The following is a 26,639-nucleotide window of genomic DNA, read 5'->3' as shown; positions in this document are numbered from 1 at the left end:
AGGCAGGAAGAGGGTGATCTGAAAGTGGAGGAACTTGACATCAGTCCCTTGTGGTGGTCAGATCACTTTCTGTTGAGATTTAGGCTTTCAGCACCTTTCCCCCTCTGCAGAGGCAGGGACCTACTAGGGACCTACTAAGATGGTCCAGCCTTGGTAGCTGATGGATCCAATGGGTTTTCAGGTGGCTCTGGGGAATTTTCTGGTGAAGCCCCATCTGACCTCTGATGACACTATCATTCCTGAGCTCCCCCTCCTGCTTCGTGGAACCTGTTTAGTATACTTCAGAGCTTAGGGCGAGGAAACAAGCTGGGAGACATATCAAATGCAAGTGGAAGAAAACTCCAGTCAAATGTAATAGAACACTGGTGAGGGCTCATCATTGAGCCTACCTAGTGGCAGTGAAGGCAGCAAAGAAGAAAAGGACTTTGTGAATGCAGAAGCATATAGTGTGGCATCTTACCACTGCAAGTACGGCAGGTTGGATGGCACCGCTCACAGCTGCCTGCATCACGATCAGCATAGTAATTTTCAGGACAGGAAATGTGACATTCATTTTTGTAGTGAAGCAGGAATAAATCTTTATCACAGGACAGACAGTCTGTAGATTCTGGTCCCATACACTTCTTGCAACTTTTGTGACACCTCTCACAAGAGCCAGTAGAATTGTCTGCATAGTACCTGAAACAGACGAACAAAGCACACAAGGATTCTAGAGAAGGGTAATGTCTCTTGATTCTCTTTGCATTTTGAAAATCTGAATTGTTAACAGATGCTGGGTGTTTGTGCTTTGTAATAGCCATGAAGTTCTAACATGAAAATGAGTGAAAGGGGAATCTCGCAAAAGAAAAAGGGAGTGGGTGTTTGGTATTATTGCTATGCACCTTGACCATTTTGGCAAGGGTCGCTCATAAATTTAGTCTCACTATCTTGGCATTCACTGTTATGCTACAGCCAGCAGTTCTGAAAGAGTTCCAACTTATAAACTAAACCTTCTTTTCGGGGAGTTGCAATATTAGTAAATATTGGTAAAAATATCTTCCCCTTTCCTCTTGGGTGTTAGTTGATAGGAACATTAACGATCATTTAGATTCAGTATGCCAGAACATCCTCAGGCTACACTCCTCAATTCTAAGGGAATTATGTTACAGTTTAGCATAGCCCCTAGCCAATAGAGCTTTTTAACTTGAGACCTAATGTCTTACCCAGTTGTACAAATTGATACACATCCCTTTTCTTGCTTGTACCAGCCTGGTGGGCAGGACAGGCACTGTCTGCTGTGCTTCCCATTGCAAGTCTCACAAGTCCTGTGGCAAGTGTGGCATTGGCCTTCATCCCTGTCCATATAATATCCATCTGGACAGACTTCAACACAGGTTCCATCTGCAGAGAGAACAGCACCAAATTACAGACAGGCAGCATTCCCTTTTTGCACTGCAATAAGAAACATCAACTCAACTGTGCTTGGGGATACTGAAAGAGTCTTACAAAAACCAATTCTTTCTCATTTTCACTTGTAACTCAGGAAAAGGTTATGGAAATCCTATGGCGGAGTTGCCAGGCACTATCACATGAATGTCAGTGGCAAGCTGGTGTTAAGGTGCAAGGAGTAACTGGTTTGGAAAAGTCAGTTCCCTAGATAAACTCTACTGGAAGATTCCCATTAGCAGAAGGTTTGAGACTCTCATGATCTGATCCAGAGCACCTGCCCACTTTGCATGTTTCCCAATGTGAAAAGGATCTAGGAGTCTTGGTTGACCACAAACTTGACATGAGCCAACAGTGTGACACGGCAGCTAAAAAAGCCAATGCAATTCTGGGCTGCATCAAAACGAGTATAGCATCTAGATCAAGGGAAGTAATAGTGCCACTGTATTCTGCTCTGGTCAGACCTCACCTGGAGTACTGTGTCCAGTTCTGGGCACCACAGTTCAAGAAGGACACTGACAAACTGGAACGTGTCCAGAGGAGGGCAACCAAAATGGTCAAAGGCCTGGAAACGATGCCTTATGAGGAATGGCTAAGGGAGCTGGGCATGTTTAGCCTGGAGAAGAGGAGGTTAAGGGGTGATATGATAGCCATGTTCAAATATATAAAAGGATGTCACATAGAGGAGGGAGAAAGGTTGTTTTCTGCTGCTCCAGAGAAGCGGACACGGAGCAATGGATCCAAACTACAAGAAAGAAGATTCCACCTAAACATTAGGAAGCACTTCCTGACAGTAAGAGCTGTTCGACAGTGGAATTTGCTGCCAGGGAGTGTGGTGGAGTCTCCGTCTTTGGAGGTCTTTAAGCAGAGGCTTGACAACCATATGTCAGGAGTGCTCTGATGGTGTTTCCTGCTTGGCAGGGGGTTGGACTCGATGGCTCTTGTGGTCTATTCCAACTCTAATGATTCTATGATTCTATGATTAGACAGCTCTGTGCAAGTTGCTTACTTTTGTGTTTACGTGATTTGAGTCATTCACAGAATAACTTAAATACAGAAGACAAAGAAACAGAAGATGACAAAGAAGGATACAACCTTGGGAAAGGGGCAATGCTTACTGAGAAGAAGCGTATCTTGGGGACAGCTGAAACACTGATCTTCGGCAGGGCCTGTGCATTCCAAACACTTCCTGTGACAAGGGCTGCATGCTTTGGTGTATCCATCATAGAACTCAGTGCTGGAACAGCCTTGGGGCATCTCACAAAGGCCTGAAGTAGTCATCAACAGACCTTCTGCACAGGTAAGGCAGTCAGTGGAAGAAGAACAGGTCTGACATGTCCTGTCACAGTCTGAAATGTGAAGAATCACAACTATTTGTTCAAGGCTCTTACAAGTCCCAGATGGCTACCTGGCTCCTTTTAGTCTATTTATACAGTTAACTGTCAATCTCTAGCTTTACCTATGTCTCTATTGCAACTGTTTCTGCATCCATATCTGTCTTTTTCACAGAATGCATGCTGTACCAGGGATCACGTTACATTTATTCCCACTGCATTGGGTGGGCACTGTACTAAGAACAGGCATCCACAGCCAACACAGAATTAACACCAACTGATTGATAGGTGTTTGTGGTTTGGGGGGAAATTGCTTTAGGGACCAAATTGGACACCACTGGGGGTCCATGATTGGCTCATAAGTCAAGCAACCCCCACCTCTGGGGTAAACTTGCCTATAAGAAGTGTGTGTGCATGTGGGGGGGGGGATGACGACAAATAAGCCTTTAATTAGTTAATTTGTTGCATCCATACCAGTGGAACATCAATGTCTTCTGGCAGGGAATTACTGATCCAAATGACTTCTGACCTCTGCCTCTGAATTGAAAAACATACCTTTACAGATGTCAGTCTCTTCTTCATAATAAGTGCCATCTGGACAATTTGAAAAACATTCACCATTGTATAGATACAATTCCTCTGAACAATCAGTGCAGTCATTGGAATCTGGTCCATCACATTGTTTGCAGTCTTTATGGCAGGGGAAACAGCGGTTGGAGTCAGCAAAGAAGTCAGGTGGGCAATAACGTAAACAATTCCCGTTGTGCAGGTGAAATGGTGGAATGCACACTTTTGAGAAAGAGGAGAATATATCAGGATGTGCAAAAGAATACAAAATAGCACAGTGTGCTCTTGAATGTGCTATGAACTCTCCCCTTCCTCTGTCCTACGTTTTGCTGGCTGCAACAAAACTAAAAACCATTGCCACAGCCATGTCTCAACAAGAGCTCTTCTCTTCTTGCTATTTGCCGCTTAAGTCGACAGGCTCTCACCCCTCCCTAATCAGAAAACAGCGATTTCCTTTCAGACTATATTAGAGTGGCATGATCCAAAGCTCTAGTCATATCTGCATGTTTTTGTAAAAGTCTTTGCAGTATTGATGTGAGGCACCAAATTTACACAAGCCGCTTGGCTCTTGGGTGGACCCCACACAGATATGCTAGCTAGGAATAGCTGTCCAGGGAGATTATAGATCAGAATGTACTGCAAAGTCCACAGGGCAGAAATATGTCAGACCTCAGTAAGCACCAATCTATTTCTCCCAGCACATTCTTCCCATGCTTTTGGTTTTGTCTCAAAACACCAAAATGGAAGAGTATTAATGAATAGGCATTCATTTAACGACCTGGGTCAGAGCCATACTGCTGTTTCTCTGTAGTACCTTTACATGAGCTCTTGATAATGCATTCCTGACACATCTCAGGGCAATCTCTACAAATGCCATCATCAGCAAAGTGGTTCTCTGAGCAGGCAAGTTTACATTCTGTTTGTTCTAGGAGAAAAGGACTTTCACAGGACAGACATCTGGAGGCATTTCCTTCACACGTTTTACAAGGGCTGTCGCACTCTCTGCAGGCCCCGTCTTTAGTGAAAAAGCCCCTAAAGTAGAAGCAAAGAATAAAAAAAGATCAAGCAACAGAACATGCTGCAAATCCTCAGAGAATTAGAAAAGGCTGTTTGGGGTGAGCTGAGGGCTTTAAGAAAGCGTTCACAGTAGACTTGGCTTTGTTCACCATATGGCCTTAGATCTTGAGGTGTCAGGTCATATTTTCTCCACTAATATACAGTATTATGCAGCCTATAGGACTCTATGGCTGCAATCCTATCCACACAAGGCCTGAAGCACAAGGACTCATTTGCAGTTGAATGGCACAGCTAAAAAAAGGAAATAGAGGACTCCACACACATTATAAAACTCTTCAGTGAACTTTAACTGTTTAACTGTTTAACCTGCTGTACAAATAGCAGTTTCGCATAAAATATCATTTGGCTGTAATTATGCATGTGTTGTGTAAACATTAGCTTCTGGGTTAGGATGAGATATTTCATTATTTATCTATAGTTATGTTGAAACAATAATAATAATAATAATAATAATAATAATAATAATAATAATAATAAACTGTTTTTAATACAGTGTATTCCATTGGGAGTGTATCCATTACATTAAAAAACCCACAACACTGTTGATGGAAAGACGTGAGGAAGGAAATGGTTGCTTACCCAGCCCTGGGGTGGACGGCAGTTTTGGCCCATTGCATCAGGTCCTGACCCCTCGGAGCAATGCTGGGCTGGGCAGCTGGCAGTTAGAAAATCCCCATGCCAGCCAATGGGAAAGGCAGGAGTTTCCACCAGGCCCCGTTTGAATTCTGACCAACCAAGCCAGTCCAAGGGGGTGGGGCTTGGGAGCAGGCTTCACTCTGACCCACCCCCGGGCTATAAAAAGGCAGTATGTCCCCCCTATCCTTGGGACCACAGTCGGCCAAGAGCACATCCTCCCACCCCACCTTCATAAGTACACTTTGGGGCTTGTTGTATATTAACATTTCTTCCCTCTAAGGTTATGTGATTACTGGATTTGCTGTGGTTCTATAATAGTTGCCATATTCGGTGAAAACAGATTGGTCCCATTTGCAGGTTTTGCCTTCCCCATAGCAGTAGTCACAACTTTGGTGGATAAGGCATTGGGTGGAATCCTTAGTCTAACATTTCATGGGGGGGTGAAGTGGTGCCTCACCCCCCACCTCAGAACCACGCGGTTACAGGGGTACCTCCTTAGAGGGGTCTAGGTCAGGGGTCTGCAACCTTTAAGACAAAAAGAGCCACTTGGACCCGTTTCTGAAGAAGAAAAAAAACTGGGAGCCGCAAAACCGGGAAGGTGACGTCGGGACGGTGCGTGACTAACGCACGCACCGCCCCCATGTGACGTCACAGCCAGTACAGCGCCCGCCACAGTGGGGAGTGTCGGGGCGCACAATGCGCCTCCTCCCCTCGCTAGTATCCGCCCCGGAGCCGTGGCAAAGGTGTAAAAGAGCCACATGCGGCTCCGGAGCCACGGGTTGCAGACCCCTGGTCTAGGTGGACCTGTGTCTTGCGATGGAACCTGAATCCCACGCTTGACCCTGCCGTGTGTCAGCCCAGGCCTTGCTTCCTGGGGAGGGGTCACTGTGAGTAAAACCGCAGTGCATTTCTCGGCACCCTCATTTGCAAATTGGCAATTGTTCTGAAGCATTCAGGTCTTTATGCAGCTTTCTACATCCAGAAGGATTAGATCCGTTTTGTGTCACAGAAAATACGGAGGTGAGAACAACATAGAAGTATGTGAAGGAAAGCTGCATGTCTGCACAGATTAATATAAATAGAAACGTACTTGGGACACTCCTGCAAGCATTTGCCTTTGTGCAAATAGCGTGGCATGTCTGCATCGGAGTGACACTCGCAACGTCTTGTCTTCACATTTCCCAAAGTTCCTCGTGGGCAAGTGCGGATACAAGACTTGCCAAAAAGAAATCTCTCTGAAAATAATGAAACAGGCAAAGTATGTTTTGAAAGACATTTGCATGACATTTTGGAAATTCCAACTAATTCAGGAATTAATGGAGAGTTTCCATTACAATGCAGAAAAAGGTGGAATGAGAATTAGGATGCTTTTTTGTAAGTAAGTAAGTAAGTAAGTAAGTAAGTAAGTAAGTAAATACTGTTATGTTTTAATGAATTCTTAACTGTATGTTCTCCACTCATGCATAAAGCCTATCTTTCAACAATAACATTTTTTTCTAGCATTAGCTGAAATCTATGAGAATATACGAAAACCTCTTGATAATGGCAATGTGTAGCCACAAAGAAGATAAATGCTGTTACCTTGGGGACATGACGTGCATGTGCTGGCAGTTTTCTCACAGGTTTGGCATGCAGGATCACATGGCTCAAACTGAGTAGTTGTTGCTGTATTAGGAGATAAGGAGGAAATGAGTTAATAATGTCACTTTATATATTTGTGGGCATGCGTGCCCAGAATACATGGTTCCAGATATGATTATTTAGTATCATTTAGATAATAAAGGGAAATAAATGCAAATCTTGCTGAGATGATGAGACTTTCACCTTGACTGGAGATATTGCCCATAGTAACACAGAATATGAATGAAATAAGGGGTGGGAACAATGTCTACTAATCATCAACAAGGCAGCATCCATCTAGATTTCTGTTAATTACTTAATTCACTTTTTGCAACTGAAATCCTAATTTTAAAATGTGCAGAAATATACAAGCCACAGTGGCCTTCTACCTATTGCAATCCTATTATAACAGTTTTCATGCCCCCCAACATTTCTCTGATGAAAATAAGGGCATCCTGTAACAACAATATTTGTATCCCACCCATTTGCCTGGGTTGCCCAGCCACTCTGGGCTCCTGCCAACATATAAAAAGCACAATAAAACAGTTGCTGCCACTGTGGCAGCAGGAGCAGGCAAATGCATGCCTTGGAGGCTGGATCTGCTGCCCATGGGGATTCTGCTGCCTGAGGCGGTCGCCTCACCTTGCCTCATGGGTGAGCCAGCCCTGCAAATCAGGTTCAGTGCAGCTGATAATTGTCCTCACTTTGCTGAAGGGAACATCAGAGAGTAACGATGCACCACCGTGGTGTCTATTGTACATGAAACATTGCCTAATCATGTGTCCCTACAAAGGACTAGCCTGTGACAGTGGCTTTTTGTTACCTGAAGTGAAAGGCAGTATTATACCTCCTTCCCATTCTACATGCAAAAACCAGCTGGACTGGCAGCTTGATCTTCTTTAAAACTCTGGCAGTACAATAGCATTCTTCATTACACCTGAGGCAGCAAGCTGGTTAAAGGCTCAGGGCAGGCCATGGGGTAAGCAGAGCTCTTTTGTACAACAGAGGGGAATGACTAGGGCAGTCAGAGGAGGAAGGAAAGAGGGCCAGGGGCCAGGGGCCAGTGTTGCCCGCAGCACCCCTGACCATCATTCAAGGCACCCCAGGGTGCTGCAGCACACTGGTTGAAAACCAGTGAACTAGGGAGCTCAGGAGAAACAGAAGGAGTACGGCTGCTGACCGCCCCCACATCTACTGGCTGAGAAGAAGAAGAAGAAGAGTTTGGATTTGATATCCCGCCTTTCACTCCCCTTCAGGAGTCTCAAAGCGGCTAACATTCTCCTTTCCCTTCCTCCCCCACAACAAACACTCTGAGCAGCTTCCTCATTCTTTTCCTATGTCTATGATATCCTTATTTATCATTAGCTAGCACAGCTGATCTTACCCTCTGTTCTCAAACTAAAACGGTAATATTCAAGGTTTGCATAATGCTTTTTCCAGCTGCAAGATTATTAGTGCTGTAATATTTCTGAGTCTCCACCAGAGGGGACTATGTACTAGGCATTGTGGCCTTACAAAGCACATGAGACATGAAATGCTGACCAGTCAACAATTCTATCTTCCAGTCAGATGGAAATGCTTATAAATACTTGCGTTCACAGCTGCTTTTGACATTACCCATCTCTTAAACGACATTCAGATATAATTTAAAAGGGGCCGCAAATGCATCTCTGTCCCAGGGAAGATCTGAAAACTTCCAGGATTTCCATGAATGTGCTTCTTCACAAGGATACAGAATCAGGTGTGCTACTTAAAAAGCTGCACATGTTGATATGATGCAAAGTTCTTGAACTCTGATGTAACCAAATATGCTTTCACTTCATTTAGTCTAGTAATACAGCAATATCTTCTACTACATCCACCTGGTCTCCCTGAATGCATTTTGTCAGTAAAGGTAAAGGTAAAGGGACCCCTGACCATTAGGTCCAGTCGTGGCCGACTCTGGGGTTGTGGTGCTCATCTCGCTTTATTGGCCGAGGGAGCCGGCGTACAGCTTCCGGATCACGTGGCCAGCATGACTAAGCCACTTTTGGTGAACCAGAGCAGCGCATGGAAACGCCGTTTACCTTTCCGCCGGAGCTGTACCTATTTATCTACTTGCACTTTGACGTGCTTTTGAACTGCTAGCTTAGCAGGAGCAGGGACTGAGCAACGGGAGCTCACCCCGTCACGGGGATTTGAACTGCTGACCTTCTGATCGGCAAGTCCTAGGCTCTGTGGTTTAACCCACAGCGCCACCCGCGTCCCATATTTTGTCAGTAGTCAAAGTAATAAGTGGCAAAGCCAACAACATAATTACCCCTATAGGTCCATGGGGATTAGGAATTCTACAGTTTGAAATCACTAGGGGATGTGATGAACCACTGGTGGGCAACTGGGTGCATATTTGACATCTTGTAGGTCAGTGAACTGCTGCTCAGGCATTAAGCCACAGATGTATACATGTCCCAATATTATCTGGGCAAGAGTTCTTCTGATATTATGTCTATTCAAGGCAGCTAGATTCATATTCTTATTAATGAATAACCACTTTTCCTAGACAACTTACTGTCTTCAACTAACAAGGAAATCCCAGTCATGTCTATTCAGAAACAAATCCTACTGCATTGAGTGGGGCTTACTGAATGCAAGGGTTGCAGCGTAAAACAGTAACTTTAGATGAAGCACAGCTCAACAGACCAATAAACCAGGCAAGGTACTCTCTGTACAAAGTCCTTCATTCCACACCCGAGAAATTCCTGTGATTACTTGTACAGAGTAGATTGTTGTAATCTCTTCACTCAGTACATTTACTATTATTTTCAGTGCCTGGAAACATTTCCTCTTCTGCCTCATAGGCCATAACATGCATAATATCACAATGTATAATCTCAGTGGATTGCATGCAACCCTTCTGCCTGCAAATGGGACCTTCTTTCTCTCTTCTCCCTGTGCGCCTCCAATGCCCAGCGTTCTCATCCGGAAGGCTGGGGGATCCCCCATAACAGATTTGGGGGTGGGTGGGGAACTTGTGCAGGCAGAAGTCTTTGTGCTAACAGGAAAAAATCATTGGATACCATCCGATGTTCTAAAGTAACTTTTCATTCATACCAGAGAGTGTGGTTCTCATGCTTTTAAACTGAAAATAAATGGAATGGTCTCAAAGAAATGTATTCTGCTCTGACTATCTCTGAAAAATGTACGCTCAGTCAGAAGCAAATCTGTTCATCAGGTGAAGAACAGTAGAGAAAGTTTACCACCTTGCAGTTGCAACACTGCAGTAATGCACACATGACTGAAAAAAGTAACCTATTGAGTTAGAATAGCAAGTAGCATGGATGCGACCGGAATGTGCTGCTTTTACAGCCAGAGGGGGAACTGTTTATTTATTAGATCATATTCAGTTTATGGCTTTGCAAAAACTGATACAGATATGAATACAAATGCACAGAATAGGTAACATACTTCTAAGAGATAATTCTAATTATGGAATAAGGTGTAACAGAAACAATATATACATATAATAAAATCCTAGGACCTATCCAGTCTCTGAACATATAAGTATTTATAAATCTGAGGGTCTTATAGACCTGCTGAGAATGAAATAATAACCCCAATATAGTCTAGGTATCATACTGGCAGCCACTGAACTACAACATTAATCTAACAAATTAATGTCTAAAATAAATGCATGAAACTCCAGGGGGTGGAGAGTAGAATGTGTGTATATGTTGCTAGACTCCTACAATTCTACATTTTATAGGGATTTTATAAGGATTTTGTTTCAAAGATTTACCACCATTTTCTCTTGATGCCAAATCCTTTTTGACACAGTTTTCATTTTGTAATCAGATTACAAAATCAGTGGAAAGGGAGGCATGGTGATTTACACTAACGTAAGATTCGCTCAGAGGGCGAGATGGTTGGACGCTGTTCTCGAAGCTACAAACATGAGTCTGACCAAACTGCGGGAGGCAGTGGAAGACAGGAGTGCCTGGCGTGCTCTGGTCCATGGGGTCACGAAGAGTCGGACACGACTAAACGACTAAACAACAACAACAAAGATTAGCTGGCTTCTAATACTTGAATGTATAGGGACGCGGGTGGCGCTGTGGGTAAAACCTCAGTGCCTAGGACTTGCCAATCATCAGTTCGAATCCCCGTGGCGGGGTGCGCTCCCGTTGCTCGGTCCCAGCGCCTGCCAACCTAGCAGTTCGAAAGCATCCCCGGGTGCAAGTAGATAAATAGGGACCGCTTACTAGCGGGAAGGTAAACGGCGTTTCCGTGTGCTGCGCTGGCTCGCCAGATGCAGCTTGTCACGCTGGCCATGTGACTACCTCAAGGTAGGACTGAGAAATGACTCCTGTCTGAAACCCTAGAGAGCTACTAGCAGTCTATGTAGAGTAGCTTATATGGAGCTAGATATACTAGCCATCTGTCTCCGTGCAGGGCAGAGTCCTGTGTCCCTAAGGCCTGATGACACTCGTCCCCCAAAAGGCCTCTTGTCCATGTCATTTAGGGGCTCAATGTATATGCACATTTTCATGTTTCAGATATCAACTAAAACCATTTTTGTGAAGTGCAGGATTCAGCTGATAAGTCCCTCTAGCAGAAGCCAGTGCAAAGGCTCTCACAGGACAACAAAGCTTTCTCCAGTCTCCTCCCTCTTTGCCCCCCCCCCCCATGGGCTTGGGGGGCAGGAGAACCCTGAGAATAGTGTGTGGTGGGAGGAGAGACAGTATTCAAATGATTTAAATTAATAAAAATAACATTTGCAGCAGCAGTAGCAGCAGCTGTAACAATTTTATCTATTCAGCTATACATTATTATGACCATTTGATGTATAATATTCCTTGAAATTTTATTTTTTTAAAGAAAAAGCTCAAATTTTAAAATATATGGAGGCCCTTTTGCAGAACACATATTCTTCTGGATTTATTTCCTTTTTGCTTCAGTGACCTGACTGAAGAACATGAAAGACTGGTGATGTAGCGTGTAAGTAATCTGCCACTCTAAAGCCCTTTCAATTTGTTAAATCTCTATTCTATTCTATTCTAGTCGAGATGTTGTGGGTTAACATACAGCGCAACAACCCCTTCACTATTATGTCTCATGGCTTCCAAAATAATTTCATCATCTGGCGAACAAGATAAAATGCAGATGTTCTTTGTGCTACGCATACTGGCCCAGACAAATTTTTTTCTTGGCTTACACTTAAAAGTCTGAATACCAGTCAAATTCAGACTCACCATTACTTTCTATCACAGTTTATCCACAGTTTACCCTAGTGTGGAACTGCGGATGCAATACTGTTATGTTGGATGATGGGCTTAAAATTTAGTGGAAGACTCACTGCAGTAATGCCACACCAGATACACAGTCAGCATGACAGATATGCCAGAACAACTCCCTTGAGACACCTGCAGAGTCACTCCACTACTGGACATATGCCACATGGTGCCAGAGATATGGGTGGGATGGGGTAGCAGGCAGGAGTGGAATACTTCTTCCAAAACCCAAACAATACCCTCTCACTTCATTGCCATCCTCCCGTCAAGGGCATATTTTGATACCAACCTAAAATTTTACTCTTCTTGACTTCACTGGAAAGAGGGAAACCATTTTTAAGCCATCCCTATGTCAACAACAGCCCCATGTTGTCACAACATAGTGTATGATAAGTGTAGTTCTGCAACCAATCACATCACACATAATTGATATATAAACCCCACACAAGGAGACCATAATAAGCTGTGCAGCATGGGCCTCTGTCCCTAAGTGGTTCCCTCATGTTGCACACACTTAGCATTCAATATCACAGGGAACACAGGGAAGCTATGGGAAAGGGGCACTTTGATCACAGATGAAGCACTTTGCTTTGCTTCAAAACATGTGTAGAAACTTGAATTTGTTGCTAACATTTCTCTGTCTAGAACTCAAAAGGGGCCTCAGCCTTGATACTCCAGACACAAACGTCCAACACTTAAGTCCACTTCAACAACTTGGGGTGCTAGAAAAGAGCACACTGTGCAGGAAAGCAAGGGAAGTGAATGCCCTTTTGCTTTGCAGGACCACACACAGTGTTTCAACATCAGAAATATATGCACAGCCACTGCATTCTGCCCCTTCTCTCCCATGGCAGGGAGGCTGAGCCAAGAACACTGGCAAAGCACTGAAGTGGCATTGCTCCCTCATCTCTCTTGCTCATGTACGCAGGTTGTGGATGTGTCTGCTATTTCCTTATGATTTTTGTATTTTTTTGCATGTGTATTTCCCCCACTTCTCCTGGGCTGAGCATACATTAGTTCTTGCTACATACATTTAAAGCACATAGGTTCCCCCAAAGAATACTGTGAACTGTAGTTTGCTCCTCGCAAAGCTCTAGTTCTTCGCACCTTTAACAAACCACAGTACCCAAGATTCTTTGCAGGAGCTCGTGTGCTTTGGATATGCTTTAAATGTAAGTTGTGTACACAGTATCACAAGTTGTTTCTCTGTGTAGTGATTATGTATCTCCTCCAGATATGTCATAAAGTAAGAATAACCATGCTCTGCATATTAATTAACCCCCCACCGTCTTTCCAGTGAGCAAAGCTGGCATCCTGTTAAATGAGGAAGGAAGCACATGTGCAAAAGCTGTTTGGGCATGTGATTCCTGATTCAGACAAAAATACCTTCTAGCTGTATTAGGACAAGGCAGTTTTGTTACTCTCAGGTGCGCTTGACACTTGCAAGTCCTACAGGGATGCTGTTGATTCCTTGCTGATCATTACTACTCCAGTCAGAATGGCAAAATTAACACAGGTGGCATATTCCATCTGTGCTTGTAGTCTTTTAGAGTCCATACTCAGCTGGTTACATCTTCAGGTAGATAACTTTCCCCTTAAATTCCTGTTTATAGTATTGCAGTTTTAGAGAAAAGCAGCCCTTGGGAACCTTATTCAGTGAACTGGGCAGCCCACCCTTTCCATTAAAGCCCAAGGTAGATAGTAATATTTAAAATTAGATTTTTTAAAGTCTTACATCGTTTCCAGACAATTGGGTTTTGGCGAACCTCCAGGGGAAAGGACTTCCACAACTGTGGAGCAGCCACCGAGAACGCCTCTTTAAGTGCCCTTTCCGCCTGGATTTGGTGCACGGATGGTACCAACAAGAGATCGTTCTCGGCTGACCGTAAGGATCGTGAAGGGGCATAAGGGAAGAGGTCTTTCAGGTCTGCAGAGCCCAAGCCATTTGAGGTATGCAGTTTCAGTCTCTCTATCAGTAAAATAGGATTGATAATCATTATTCATATTTATGAAACAGAATAAAAGCTGCAAGTAAGAGAAAAGTGCTACATGTCATGGTTTATTAATTATTATGTATTTAATTATTAGGTACTAATCAATCGTACAATAATATTAATGATTTCTCATTTACTTATTCATGTAATGCTATTGTTAAGATTTTTATTTTATTAAGATTACACCTTAAATTAAATTGAATTCAATACTTTTCTTAGATTTCTAAAATTATCATTATGCTCAAAACTGTGCTATATGTCAGGGTTTATTAATTATTATGTATTTAATTATTAGGTACTAATCAATCATACAATAATATTAATGCTTTATCATTTACTTATTCATGTAATGCTATTGTTAAGATTTTTATTTTATTAAGATTACACTCTAAATTCAATTGAATTCAATACTTTACTACTATCATTATGCTCAAAACTGTGTTCATCTCAATGTGTACTGTATGTTTGTGGTGGTGAGGAAGGAATGTGGTTTTCAAGTGCATGTGTTCTCATTTATTTTTCCTGGATAAATCCTAACCAGGTTATGATGTGATCAAAACATTAAACTATCAAACAATCTTGACGTACTGTTGATAGGGGAATGTAACTCAGTCAAGTGAGAGTCACTCCTGTGGTATAAAGTAGATGCAACAGCGCTGTGGTGAGTGAAGAGCTAATGATGATCAGAGGGGTCCTCTGTCTTCCAGAGGCAGTGCAGGAAGAAGCACTCTGAGACTGTTGCTGCTGTTAAGGGGGGGGGGGTTGACCTGTTAGAGGTTCCGGCCCCCCACTGCATTTTATACTAACATAAAATGTTCACCTTCATTCATAAGAAACTACTGTATGTCTGTTCTTTCTGTGATGCATATAAATATTCTATTTGCATTAGTGAAGATGTAGTTTCTGTATATACATACAGAATGATACTCATTTTGAGGCATTCAGGGTAATTCATATACGTAACAGTTTGCTGCAGATCCACCTTCCCCTTGCATGGCGTTCAGGTCTGGTGTTAGTCATGGGCCCTGCTGGGCTAGTGGACTGCCAGAAGTTGCCAAGTGTTGATGTTGGTCCTATATAAATACAATCACTTACATTTCTATACATAAAATCTATTTTAGAGTTTGGAAAAGGACGAGGTTTCCCCCCCAGTGGTTGTGGGCAGAGAGAAATGGTGGAAAAAATTCAGAGGAAGCCTGGCAACATACCATTCCAGAATTTCCTATTTACTTGCTTTCTTTTGAGGTTCACACACTTTCCATGGAGTAACTGTAAAATTCCTTTGCAGCTAGTACAGTCGTTGGAGTCGAACCCTTTGCATGTTGCACAGGTCCGGTGGCATGGCTCACATTCTTCTGTGACCTCATCACTGTAGTAACCAGCTCCACAATCACTCACACATTTCCCATCTGGAAGAAAAATAAAAAAGCCTTTATGTCATATTGTGACTGATGCCAGCTAAGTCCTGTTATTTGGAGCATTGAAAGTAGAGAACAATGTGTGATTCGATTGCCACTAAGCAAACTGGGGCACCCGAGGAAAGTTTAGCTCTACTTGAGGATGCAGATGCACAGCCCAACCTCAAGTACACAGCCAAAATATAAAACGGGGTGTATAGTGTATAGATCGGTAAAATTAATATATAAAGTGTATTCATCAATGAATGAAGTGTGTAAATGAAAATGCACAACTTTAATCTCTCCACAAATTTCAAATTTGCAAGATGTTTAAAATGTATGAAGTACCAATGTTATTGAAGTACCAAAGTTAAAACATACCAATATGCAATGATATTGAAATCTCTATAGTGTAGATTTATAATTGGGAAATCTGGTAAAACCCAGATATAAGGTTAAAACATGTTTAGCACATGATTATATTTGGATTTTGTCACATTTGCTGGTTATAACAGTGGAGATTTTGATATCATTGCACTTTGGTGTGTTTTAAATGCTGGCAGTTCAAATATTTTAAATATCTTTTAGATTTGAATTCTGTGGAGGGATTAAAGTGGTATGTTTTTATTTCCACATTTGTTATAATTTACAGATCTATACACTCATACCCAGGTTTGTGTTTTGGCTCTGCTACACAGCCTCCAACACAAAGTCTAGAGAAGTAAGTACTCTAAGCATAATTTCTACCTTATTACTTACAACTGCTGGCCAACTTTCAGGAGCACTCTGGTTCTCTGCTGCAGCTTGGAGTATATGAAAGTTGAAAAACTGTAAAGCAGAGCCACAACTCCACCTCCTTATAATACCCCAGGCCTGATTTTCTTAACCTCTGACCACAGAGAATCCACTTTGAATAAGATAACAAGGTCCAAATAACTTATGATAAGGGGAGAAGGTATGTACATCTGAGCCTCATAAAAGGTTCAAAGTGCATTTCACAGGTCTATACAAGTCTTGACTTCTGGAGTGTGGGCTGCATACTTGCCTGCCTGCAATTTCATAACCATCCACCATAATAGGAGGCATGGGGATTATGCTACACGTTGGCTGCAAAAAGTCACCTACAAAGAATGGAAGTGATGTGAAACCATTTTCAGGCTAAAGTTACTTTGTGCCATTCATTCATCTCTTATATTGAACAAATTAAGTTTGCATCAACATGCTTAAAATGAAAGGCTCATTGGGAGTTTCGTTAATATATTAATATATTCCCTTTTTACCCCAAAAGTAGGGGTTTGTCTCTGAATCTCATTGCTGCCATTTAAAATCCAAAGTTGATTAAAGTTTAAATGTGCAGATTTGAAGACATACCTTTGTTTGATGCTCTTGTGCTTCTAGCCGCATTATTTCCTGAACCTCCGTTTACAAGCACTTAATTAAAATGAATGAAATTTTAACCTTGAATGCTTTAGGCTTATTGAAGCAGATGTCTGGGGGTCATTCTTTTTAAAAGGTGGTTGGGAACCTGCAGTCCCATAGATTTAAGATTGTAGTTAGCCTCCCTTAGGGATGAAACAATCTGCCAATTTTAGTTGTCTCAGTTTCTCATGTTTCTAATCTTCAATTCAGTTGTCTACATTTTTTAAGCCTCATGAAAATTCTTCAGGATCTTTAATGTACATTTCTCCTAATAAACATATTTTCATATGCAGTTTTGACTAATGTACACATTTTTACAAGCAATTTCTCCTAATACAGTGCATTATTTAATGCTATTTTCACAAATATTGAGTCATTCTTATGCATATTTTCTCCTAATACATACAATTTTGCAAACATTGTTTGGTTGGAGAACTGCATTGTATAATTTGGATAAGTGGGAATTTTGAAGAATGGCTATGTTTTGGTTCTCATATTGTTTGAGAAAGAGCAATTTTGACAGATTTGGCTTGAAATGGGAACTGAATGGTATTTCTGCCCCTTCCCAGTCTCTCTCAACTGAATGCATATTTTGCCTTCTTGGGCAAGGCATGAAATCATTTCCCCATGTAAAATACTTGTCACCTTTCTTACCTAGAAGAAAAAACCCTTCTTTACACCAGTAACACTCATATTTGTCGCAGCTTCTGCAATTTGGCTGACACTCTATGCAAAGGAGAGACTTTTCATCATTGTACGTATTCTGAGGACAAGTTCGATAGCATTGCTGTTTGTACCTGGGGGGGGAGGGAAGCATTTTTGATCATGATAATTTTCATTATGGATGGATAATGGTGCATCAAACAATTGCAATGAACAAGCATAATCCTCTCATAAATGTACTCATGTGCGGCAAGCATCTCCTCTAAAATGACAATACTCAGGAATGTTTTTAAGTACAGTAGCTTAATAGTTAAGGGAGCCTTTCTCAGACTCTGTCCCATGCTCTGTCCCCGGGTTCTGTGAAGCACTACAAGCAGGTCTGTGAAGAAAACAGCTGTAATGGCAGATGATGTGTGATTTCCATTGAGCTGCAGTCATGGGGATTAAATTACTCAAGCAATTGTCCTGGAAATCCCTTCCTGTTTTCATTTCCTCACTGAGGCTTCCAAGAGTTAAAATCTGTAGCAGTGCAGGAAGGATGAAGTTGCCTATCTGCCTTCACAATGCTACACATCACTGCCAGTTACAAGAGGGGGAAGGGGAGAGCTCAGGATGGTGCAGCAACGGAGCCTGTCCATCACACCCACTGTTTGCCCCTTCCCCCTTGAAGACAACTGGGTTATGTAATGCTAACCTTTGGCTCTCCAGGGGTTGCTGAGCTACTGTTCCCATCAGCCTGAGCCAGCATTTCCAATAGTCACTGATGATGGGAGCTGTAATTCAGCGTCATCTGAAGGGCTGTAGATTAACCATCACCACCCCCATTCAAACAGCATATTCCACCCTGCTTAGCTCTGAAATATCTAAGACACTGTTGTGTTTCAGAAAATAGAGAAAGAGAGGGAAGAGAGTAATAAACTTACATGTAATAATTATGAATGCATGATGTGCAGGCTCTTGGGTCATCTGGAATTAAAAGCAAACAACACATTGGAAACAAAATACTGTGCCAGTTTCTCATGTATCCAAATCTCAATTGGCTAAACGAACAGTGGGAAATTAAGAAATGCTTAGATAAATAGGGAATGCTATCAACATCGTTGTTGTTGATGATGATGATGACCATTCTAATTTAAATAGCTTTGGTGAAAAATGTCTCCTTTGATATACAGTTTTTCTTTGATAGCAAGTTTTTATTGCCTGGCTTAAATTTGCTGTCACTAGAATTCTGGATACATAAAGACTTCATAAGGACTAGCCTCAAACTGTATAACTTACCTTCTTTATTCATTACATTTATATCTTGCCTTTCTTTTGAGGAACTTAAGGTGGCATACAAGGGACTGTAAATTCCATTTTATCTTCACAGTAAACCTGTGAAGTAAGTTAGGCTTCAAGATAGCGAGTTTCATGATCATGTTCACCCAGTGAGTTTCATAAGCAAGTGGGGATTTTAACCTGAGTCTCTCCAGTCCTTGTTTAACACTCCAGTCACTGCACCACACTAATATAAACTCAGGCCTATTTCTTAAGAAGACTCTGGTTCCGAAAGACATAATAGTCCAAGACATATGGGAACACTGAGCAGAACAGTGCTAAAGAAGGCAATCACTAGTTATTTTCATGCAGGTGAAAGGTGTAAGAATGCAGATTATGTTGTTGTTGTTTAGTCGTTTAGTTGTGTCCGACTCTTCGTGACCCCATGGACCAGAGTACGCCAGGCACTGGCAGATTTTAACATGCAGATTATATATTCTTGTAAAAAACAGTTTTTCCAGAGAACAGAAAAACTACATTTCTAAATTGCTAAGATTATCAAAATTACATTGGTAGGCTGGGGACAGACTTTTGGTGTGCCGCCTTTTGATATCACAGGAATCATCTAATAGATACCTATTTCCACTTTCCCCTCCCCAAACAATGCCTAACACTTGCACTGGTGGCAGATAGGGCAGCCCTCTCCTTTTTGAAGCAGCTCCCACTGGAAGTATAATTGCTTGCACAGAGTGATCTTCACATAATGAGATTGCTTATATAGTTGACGTTTCTTGACAGTTGGTTTCAGGCTGCAATCCTATAATACATACTGACCTAGAAGATAGTCCCCCTCTAAGTCAGAGATGTCCTTGGATCCTCCAGATGTTGCTGGAATACAACTCACAGCAAACCATACCACCAGCCACAGTAGCAGACAGAGGGCCAGCACAGGTGGGCTTCCAAACAAACACCTTGGAGGTCAATGGGGAGCTCCCTCTCTTCCTCCCAGGAAGCGTAAGCAGCGCTCAGGAGCCAGGAGAACAGCACAACTTCATTTGCCCCACCAGATGCTTGTGATTGACCATGTTGGTTGGGACTGATGGGAGATGGAGACCAGAAGCATCTGGAAGGTCACATCCAACGGTATTTTTCTGACGGTACTCAACGATACACAGTACCAACACTACCCCCCTCCCAGTCTTCCAGTAAGGTAAATGGAGGGTTTGGAGAGCAAGCAGGCAACTGAAGCTAAAGGGGGGATTGTGAAAAGCAAGGTCATTGTGAGTACCAACACCATTTTTCTATTAAAAAAAGCACTGGCCCATCTAAGTGATGGCTGTCTAGTCCCTCTAGAAGAGCAAGTCTCTCAAGAAAGACTGCTGGTTTTCAGTATTCCTGGTTTTTTTAAAAAATCCAGCTACTGACATCAATACTGTAGCCCACTTTTAACGAACTATTTATTATTATTTTTAGGAAATATTTATAGCCCATTCTTCATCAGTGCTGATACAAGGATGAGGTACAACATAAAATAAATTATGCCACCAAATTTATACATAACCAACAGTAAAACACATGTCTTTACATTGTGCCATCCCCAACACAAAATTCATCGTTATTGCTAACCAAAGGCCAGTTTTAAATAAGCACTTATAGAAATATTTTTGGAATTGGAAATCAAAGGGTCTTTTAAAAAACAGGACTAATTATTTCTCTCCCTCTTAAATATGGGCCTTGCTTCAGTTGTTTTATGATTCAGCCTCATAATAAGGAAAAGAATTGGATGCCATAGTTCAGTTTTGTAGATTGGGGCTTAATTTATACTAAATGAGTTGATGACTGTGCAGGAATTTGAGCATGTGTGAAAGAGAACAATCTTCTGCATGTCTTCTCAGAAATAAATCTCAGCTGAGTTCACTGGGGCTTACTCCCAGGCAAAGGAGCCAACCCCCAGGGGCTTCACCCCCAAACAAATATATTTGAGGGAGCCACCCCCCAAGTTGATGGGCATTGGCGTTCAAATGGTGTCCATGCACCACGTCATGTGATCAATTATGCAGGGCATAATACTTGCCCCCCCCCCCATATTTTATTCAAGTTGGCACATCTACTCCCAGGTAAATAGGCATTAAGACTGCTGCCAAAGTCAGGCACCACTCTGAGTTCATGAATTTGCTGTGACAATACATTTTGTATTCCCTAAACCTTATGCCAGATGTGTTAGATATTTCACTACCTTAAGGTCAGGCAGTTGAAGATTTAGAAGACATCTGAAGGCAGCCCTGTTTAGGGAAGTTTTTAATATTTTATGTTTTATTCTGTTGGGAGCTGCCCAGAGTGGCTGGGGAAACCCAGTCAGATGGGCGGGGTATAATTAATTTATTATGATTATTTATTCTTAAAGTTAAAATGATTAAAGAGCAATGACTCTTGGGGAGAACAAACTCAGAAAGGCATCACCTTCTCTTATCCAATCAGGACTCACATGGTCCCTGTGGATCTCCCATAATTCTAACGTATTGTATTCAGAATTCAATCATGAACCTATTTTACTATATCATCTTTCCAAGTATACTGAATGTCTTTTTTGAGAGAAAACCAGCTCTCTTGCCAAAAGCAATTGTTTAGAACTGTGACTGCTTTAAAGTTTGTAAACGAAAACAAGAAATTACCCGAGGTAGCTGTCAGTGTGCTGCACTCAATGTTGGGGGAAATCAACTATGTTGGCATCTATAAACAACAAACTACTGTAGGACTACAGGCGATGCTTTAGGCATACCAGGCTAATTTCAGTTCAACAGTATCCTTCCACTCAAATTCAGACTCACCTCCCTATCTGTGCACCCCAGTCCTATGCATGCAGCAGGAAAGAGACCTTACTTCGTATAACAAGGCTTATGCTTTGACATTTAACTATACTTTAATATAGTGAGAAAAGGGTGTGTGTACTAAAAATACCCAATGCCTTTTCAACCTAGAAGACAACCTGCAATGAAGCTCCCAACCTATCACATACTGTTTTGATTGCAGAAGTTTGCAAAACAATTCATATATACATACAGCATCAATTTAAATTTCCATTGAAATCAGAAAAATGGAGGGTAATCTGCTTTCTAGAGCAACAAGCTTTTCTTCCCCCCTTCTAATTTAATAAGCAAAATAACTATGCACAATGATGATATAATTTCATTTATACTGTTGTGGCATTTTCTTCAAAGGTGCAAAATTGATTACTGCTTTGAACAGTTAACAGCTGAGTTGGGTTTAGGAAACATGTCATTATGTTGACTCCAGTCCTTCTTAGAGAATCAGTCTCAGAAGGCGGTACTACAGGGGCTCATTTGGTTTATAAGGTGCTTCGGGCGTCCATTCTGTCCCCCATGCTGTTCAACACCAACACAAAACTGCAGGGCGAAGTCATCTAGACTCTAGAGCCATCTTTCCCAATCTTGTTGGACTACAACTCCCATCATCCCTCATAAGCAGGGTCAGTGGTGAGGGATCTTGAGAGATGTAATCCAATGTATGGGGGCCCGAGGTTGGGAAAGGTTGGTTTAGGTTTGGATAGGGATGGATGAATCTGTCAATCTCAGTTCCTCATGCTTAAATTCAGCTGACAACAAGGGACTGTGGGCCTCAGGCCGCTGTTAGTCAGAAGCGAAGAGTTTCGATCATATCTTGGCTGAAGATGTGCAGGCCCATGGCAAACAAAGCAGGAAGTTATGGCTTCCGGTTTCATTTAATCAGGAAAGTATGGTTAAAAGAGCTTTGGATGCTCAGTGCAGGATTACATGGATCTTTGACTTGGTGCAGCTGACTTCAAAATCTCCGATGGTATTTGCAAAGTGCTGCTCATGAGAAAATCAGCAGTCAAGTTTTTAGAATTCCAACTCATATGAAGCTCTCAAATGAAGTAGAACAGGAAGTATTTTGCTGCTCAAGAGAAAGCCTAGCAGCTATACAAATCTTAGGCTCTGTTTGGGGAAGGACTTATAATAAGGATAGTTTTCAGCTAAAGGGGGGGGGGTTCTATAACACATGAGTTTTCCTATCTTTTTGGAAGTTTTTACATGTGAGGTTCAATGTAACTTTGAGACTCTTATGTCTGTGCATCTTACTGATGTAGAATAGAATGCAGATGAGAAATTCAAGAGTCTAGGCTTTATGATCTTGTGACAAACTGGTTATGACACAAGAGACAACACCCTTAATTTTATCTGCTAGGTCAATAGATAAGGCCAAGCTCTCCGTCTTGCTAGGTATTGTAGCTATTCATCATCAGGCATGATTTTGAGATACAGTGTCTTTTTGTGTGTGTGGGGGGGGGCTTTCTTTCCAACAGAAACCAAAATACTTTCTCCTAGTGAAAAATGTAACTGCCATAGTTCCAGCCATCAACTCATAAATGTGACAGTTGTGTCCTTTAGATGCATCATTGACTTCTTTCAATATTCCAAAGTCATCCTTGTCTTGCTCTTTCTTTCCTATCTCTGTATAGGATGCACACGAAATGGAATCTGCAGAACCCTTTTCAAGTTATTACATCTCGCTTGCAAATATGCCTGCACTAAATACAATTTAAATTTAAAAGATGGTTTTAAGGAAAGGTTTTATTTGTGCCTGCATGAGCTTCTCAGAAAGACAGAGAGGAGAGATTGGGAAGTTTCGCAACTGGATACTCAGCATGCCATCTAAAGACAAGGATAGGTTAAAAAGGACACAGTGAGAAGATCAGTCACCACATGCTAAAACAAGTGCTATAAAATGTTGGTGCTCTTTTACCCCAGTAAGGCCCTAGAGTGGGAGAATGCTAACAAGGTGATCCAGATAAATGGTTTGAAGCAAGGAGTATTGAGTGCACCTAGGAATTCTGCCATGCCACTAGTAGTATGAATATAAATTTAGAACTGCAGGGTGCCTTCATGATAGCCACAGCCATACTCCCTCCCAGTCACACCCCTTCTTTAAGATTATATAAGAATATAATTGTAGGCAATAATACTAATTAGGGATGCACTTCAATGATCAATGGAGGTCTCCATGTGTTGCCTTTCAGCTAGCTAGATCTACTATCTTCTATCATGGGCAAATGATTTGGAGTATGGCAATACTCAGAGTCATTTAAGTTGTGTTTACTTGTAGTTCCAACGCAAGAGTTATTGAGCTTTTCTTTTCGCAAAGTTGTTGAAGGGTTAGGATTAGGATTTTTGGAAAATCTCAAAAGTTTTTAACCTATTTTTTCTAAAAATTCTGCCCAGACACCATTTTTGACAGGCAAATCCCAACTATGTCCAGGAAATTCCAGACGTATGGCAGCCCTATCCTTAAAGGTTAGCTTTAGAGCAAACAGAGCAGCTACTCCTCACTGTTCTTCTGATGTCCTTTATCAAGAGCGACCCTAGGAGCCAATCACCAGTGACTGACTCACCTCTTTTCACTCGGATTGGCTCCCATCGGCACAAAGAATGAGAAGACTTCTCAGTGGCTAAAGAGCTTCCCTTTCATGTTGATTGGGTGGCCCTAGGACACTGGAGACAGGGATCTGCTGCAAAAATAGCAACAGGTCTTCAATGCCCCATAATCTTGGACCCCTACACTTTGGATTCTCCCACAAGTCCTACAACTGTCCCAAGCCCTCATCAAACAGCATATCTACATGCAGAGATTGGGTGGAAGAGTGGGTTTCTGGTTTTTTTTACATAGTTTTACACTCATTGTACCTCTTCTATTCCACATATTCGTCTGAAGGTGGGAACAGGAAAGCTTCATATGTACAACTCTCCGGAAAAAGCCTCACAGAAGGATATTCAGAGGTTCAGGTTGTAGGCAACCCCTTTCCCTGACACCACATTTTCACTGGCTGTGGAAATGACTTCTGAGAAAAGAAACAAACCTGTTTCTGCCCAGAGTGCAGTCTGCATCAGACCCTTTTACAGTGCAAAAACTGTACCTGCATTTTGCAAGTACCAAGCTGACAGTTTAGCAAACAAATGTTTGAGTAAGAGCACAGGAAGTTGGCAGGGGGTTGGACTAGATGACTCTCGGGGTCCCGTTCAGCTTTTCAATTCCATGACTAAGGCATCACAGCTTCCTCCTGTTGGCCTTTATCCTGGGGTGGGTTTTCCCAGATACCAAAATATTGGCTTTCAGGAGTTTGCAACCCTGCTTGAAGTTGTCTAAGCTTATCTACATTTGGAACTGTCTCTGTGTGATACTAATTGGGGTTTTTAAAAAAACAAAACAAAACAAACTCTGCTTGTAACTCTAGCAGTTTGAAAATGTGTTTTCTCGGGGTCGCCCTGCTCCCATTCATTCCCAAGGTCATAGATCCTCCCAACATATTCCTGCCAGGCTTTGTAAGCACAAAAGTAATAAAACTAGCAAAATGAAACGTCTTTGAACTTCTAATTATGTACCGTATAGCACAGCAAACCACCAAGAGTATTATAAGGGACCAAGAACTACATCTTTCTAACTCTCCATCTGAGTTTGTCAATGTAGTCTGTCCATCTCTTCAGATGGTATTTGGATGGTGACTGCCAATATCAGCACAAAACATCAAGCATAAAATGAACATTTCTTTTAACTCATGGTTTATTTTTGGCATTAATAAGCTTAAACATCACAGGAAAATTGGACCTATAATGGAATTTTAAAGTTTTTTTTTAAAAAACAACAGTATTATAATATACTTCAGAGTTTTCAAAGTTATAGGAAAAACAATAACTAAAGGATAAATTAGACATGACATGGAATATCCGTGATCAGATATCCTGATGTCTTTGATTAAAAGCAGCTGCACTGAGGTGGGGGGTGGGATTTGGACTGAGCTTGTGGTACTTAGTTAGGGGTTCCCTCCCCATGTCATGACAACTTGGCCCTAAGTAAAAATATAAGCAGGCTCAGATTCCTGTTCTAATTTTCATCCAGAAGTTGGAAGGAAAGGAATAAAGAGATGGCATAAACAGGTTTCCTCCATTACAGCCCAACAACATATAGCTTCTCCTGCTGCTGTCGTATGAAGGTTGACATACTGTAGTCCAGGAACAATTTTTATTAGACTGTAACATACCCATAACGAAATCCCATTTCACTCTTTAGAAGCCTCTGGAATCAGAGGTATCCTATATATCAGAGGTTCTAAAACCTTTTACCCCCCAGGGCTCACATAATGACAACTGAGAATTACTGAGGCCTACCACTCACAAAAAACGATAGTGCAGGAGAAAAAACAGTCACAAAATGGTGGCAGAGGGAGGCAGCGTTTGGCATAATAGCAGCTAGTAACTATTGACATATTTTTTTTACTGATCTCCAATCCATCTTTGGAGATTGTTAATTTCTTTGCTACAGTATTGCCACTGTGGCAAGGAGTTCCATAGCTCAGCTTTCATCAAGCTATGGGCATACATTTGCTCTGGAAGTATCATCACTCAGCCTAACCAGTTAAGTCAGAATTTGATGAACCACAGGCTTTAAGCAGAGAATGTTTTTTCTTTTATATTTTTCCCTTTCCTACCTGCCCCCATGCCCCTCAAAGTATTTTTACCCATCTCTACTAATTTCTACTCACATTCTGTTGCACACTCAACTAATCCCTTTATCCGTGTGTAAAAAAAAAAAAGGTAAAGAGACCCCTGACCATTAGGTCCAGTTGTGGCTGACTATGGGATCTCGCTTTACTGGCCGAGGGAGCTGGCGTACAGCTTCTGGGTCATGTGGCCAGCATGACTAAGCTGCTTCTGGTGAACCAGAACAGTGCATGGAAATGCCATTGACCTTCCTGCCACAGTGGTACCTATTTATCTACTTGCACTTTGACGTGCTTTCGAACTGCTAGGTTGGCAGGAGCAGGGTCCGAGCAACAGGAGCTCACTCCATCCCGGGGATTCGAACCGCCGACCTTCTGATCGGCAAGTTCTAGGCTCTGTGGTTTAACCCACAGCGCCACCCGCGTCCCATTCATCCATGTGTGCCCCCCCC

General features: G+C 42.0%; 1 protein-coding gene across 4 annotated transcripts in view; it reads right to left on the bottom strand.

The window, feature by feature from the left end:
- The window catches only part of PCSK5 (proprotein convertase subtilisin/kexin type 5), a 244,994-nt gene that overhangs the window by 5,363 nt on the left and 212,992 nt on the right, over window positions 1–26,639 (bottom strand). For 3 of the 4 annotated variants that reach the window (XM_077935976.1, XM_077935977.1, XM_077935979.1), the window contains 11 exons: window positions 18,323–18,365; window positions 17,391–17,533; window positions 15,129–15,329; window positions 13,662–13,895; window positions 6,621–6,704; window positions 6,130–6,274; window positions 4,141–4,358; window positions 3,315–3,548; window positions 2,544–2,774; window positions 1,203–1,380; window positions 461–678 (listed from right to left, as the gene is read on the bottom strand). In XM_077935976.1, the coding sequence (XP_077792102.1) occupies window positions 461–678; window positions 1,203–1,380; window positions 2,544–2,774; window positions 3,315–3,548; window positions 4,141–4,358; window positions 6,130–6,274; window positions 6,621–6,704; window positions 13,662–13,895; window positions 15,129–15,329; window positions 17,391–17,533; window positions 18,323–18,365 (1,929 nt within the window). The remainder of the gene's footprint in view (window positions 1–460; window positions 679–1,202; window positions 1,381–2,543; window positions 2,775–3,314; window positions 3,549–4,140; window positions 4,359–6,129; window positions 6,275–6,620; window positions 6,705–13,661; window positions 13,896–15,128; window positions 15,330–17,390; window positions 17,534–18,322; window positions 18,366–26,639) is intronic. The other variant, XM_077935978.1, reaches the window with a different exon arrangement.

This window comes from Podarcis muralis, chromosome 11 (genome assembly GCF_964188315.1).
Source record: "Podarcis muralis chromosome 11, rPodMur119.hap1.1, whole genome shotgun sequence".
Taxonomy (NCBI): Eukaryota; Metazoa; Chordata; class Lepidosauria; order Squamata; family Lacertidae; genus Podarcis; species Podarcis muralis.
The sequence above is the reverse complement of the archived record's forward strand: the minus strand, read 5'-3'. Positions and strand labels throughout refer to the sequence as shown.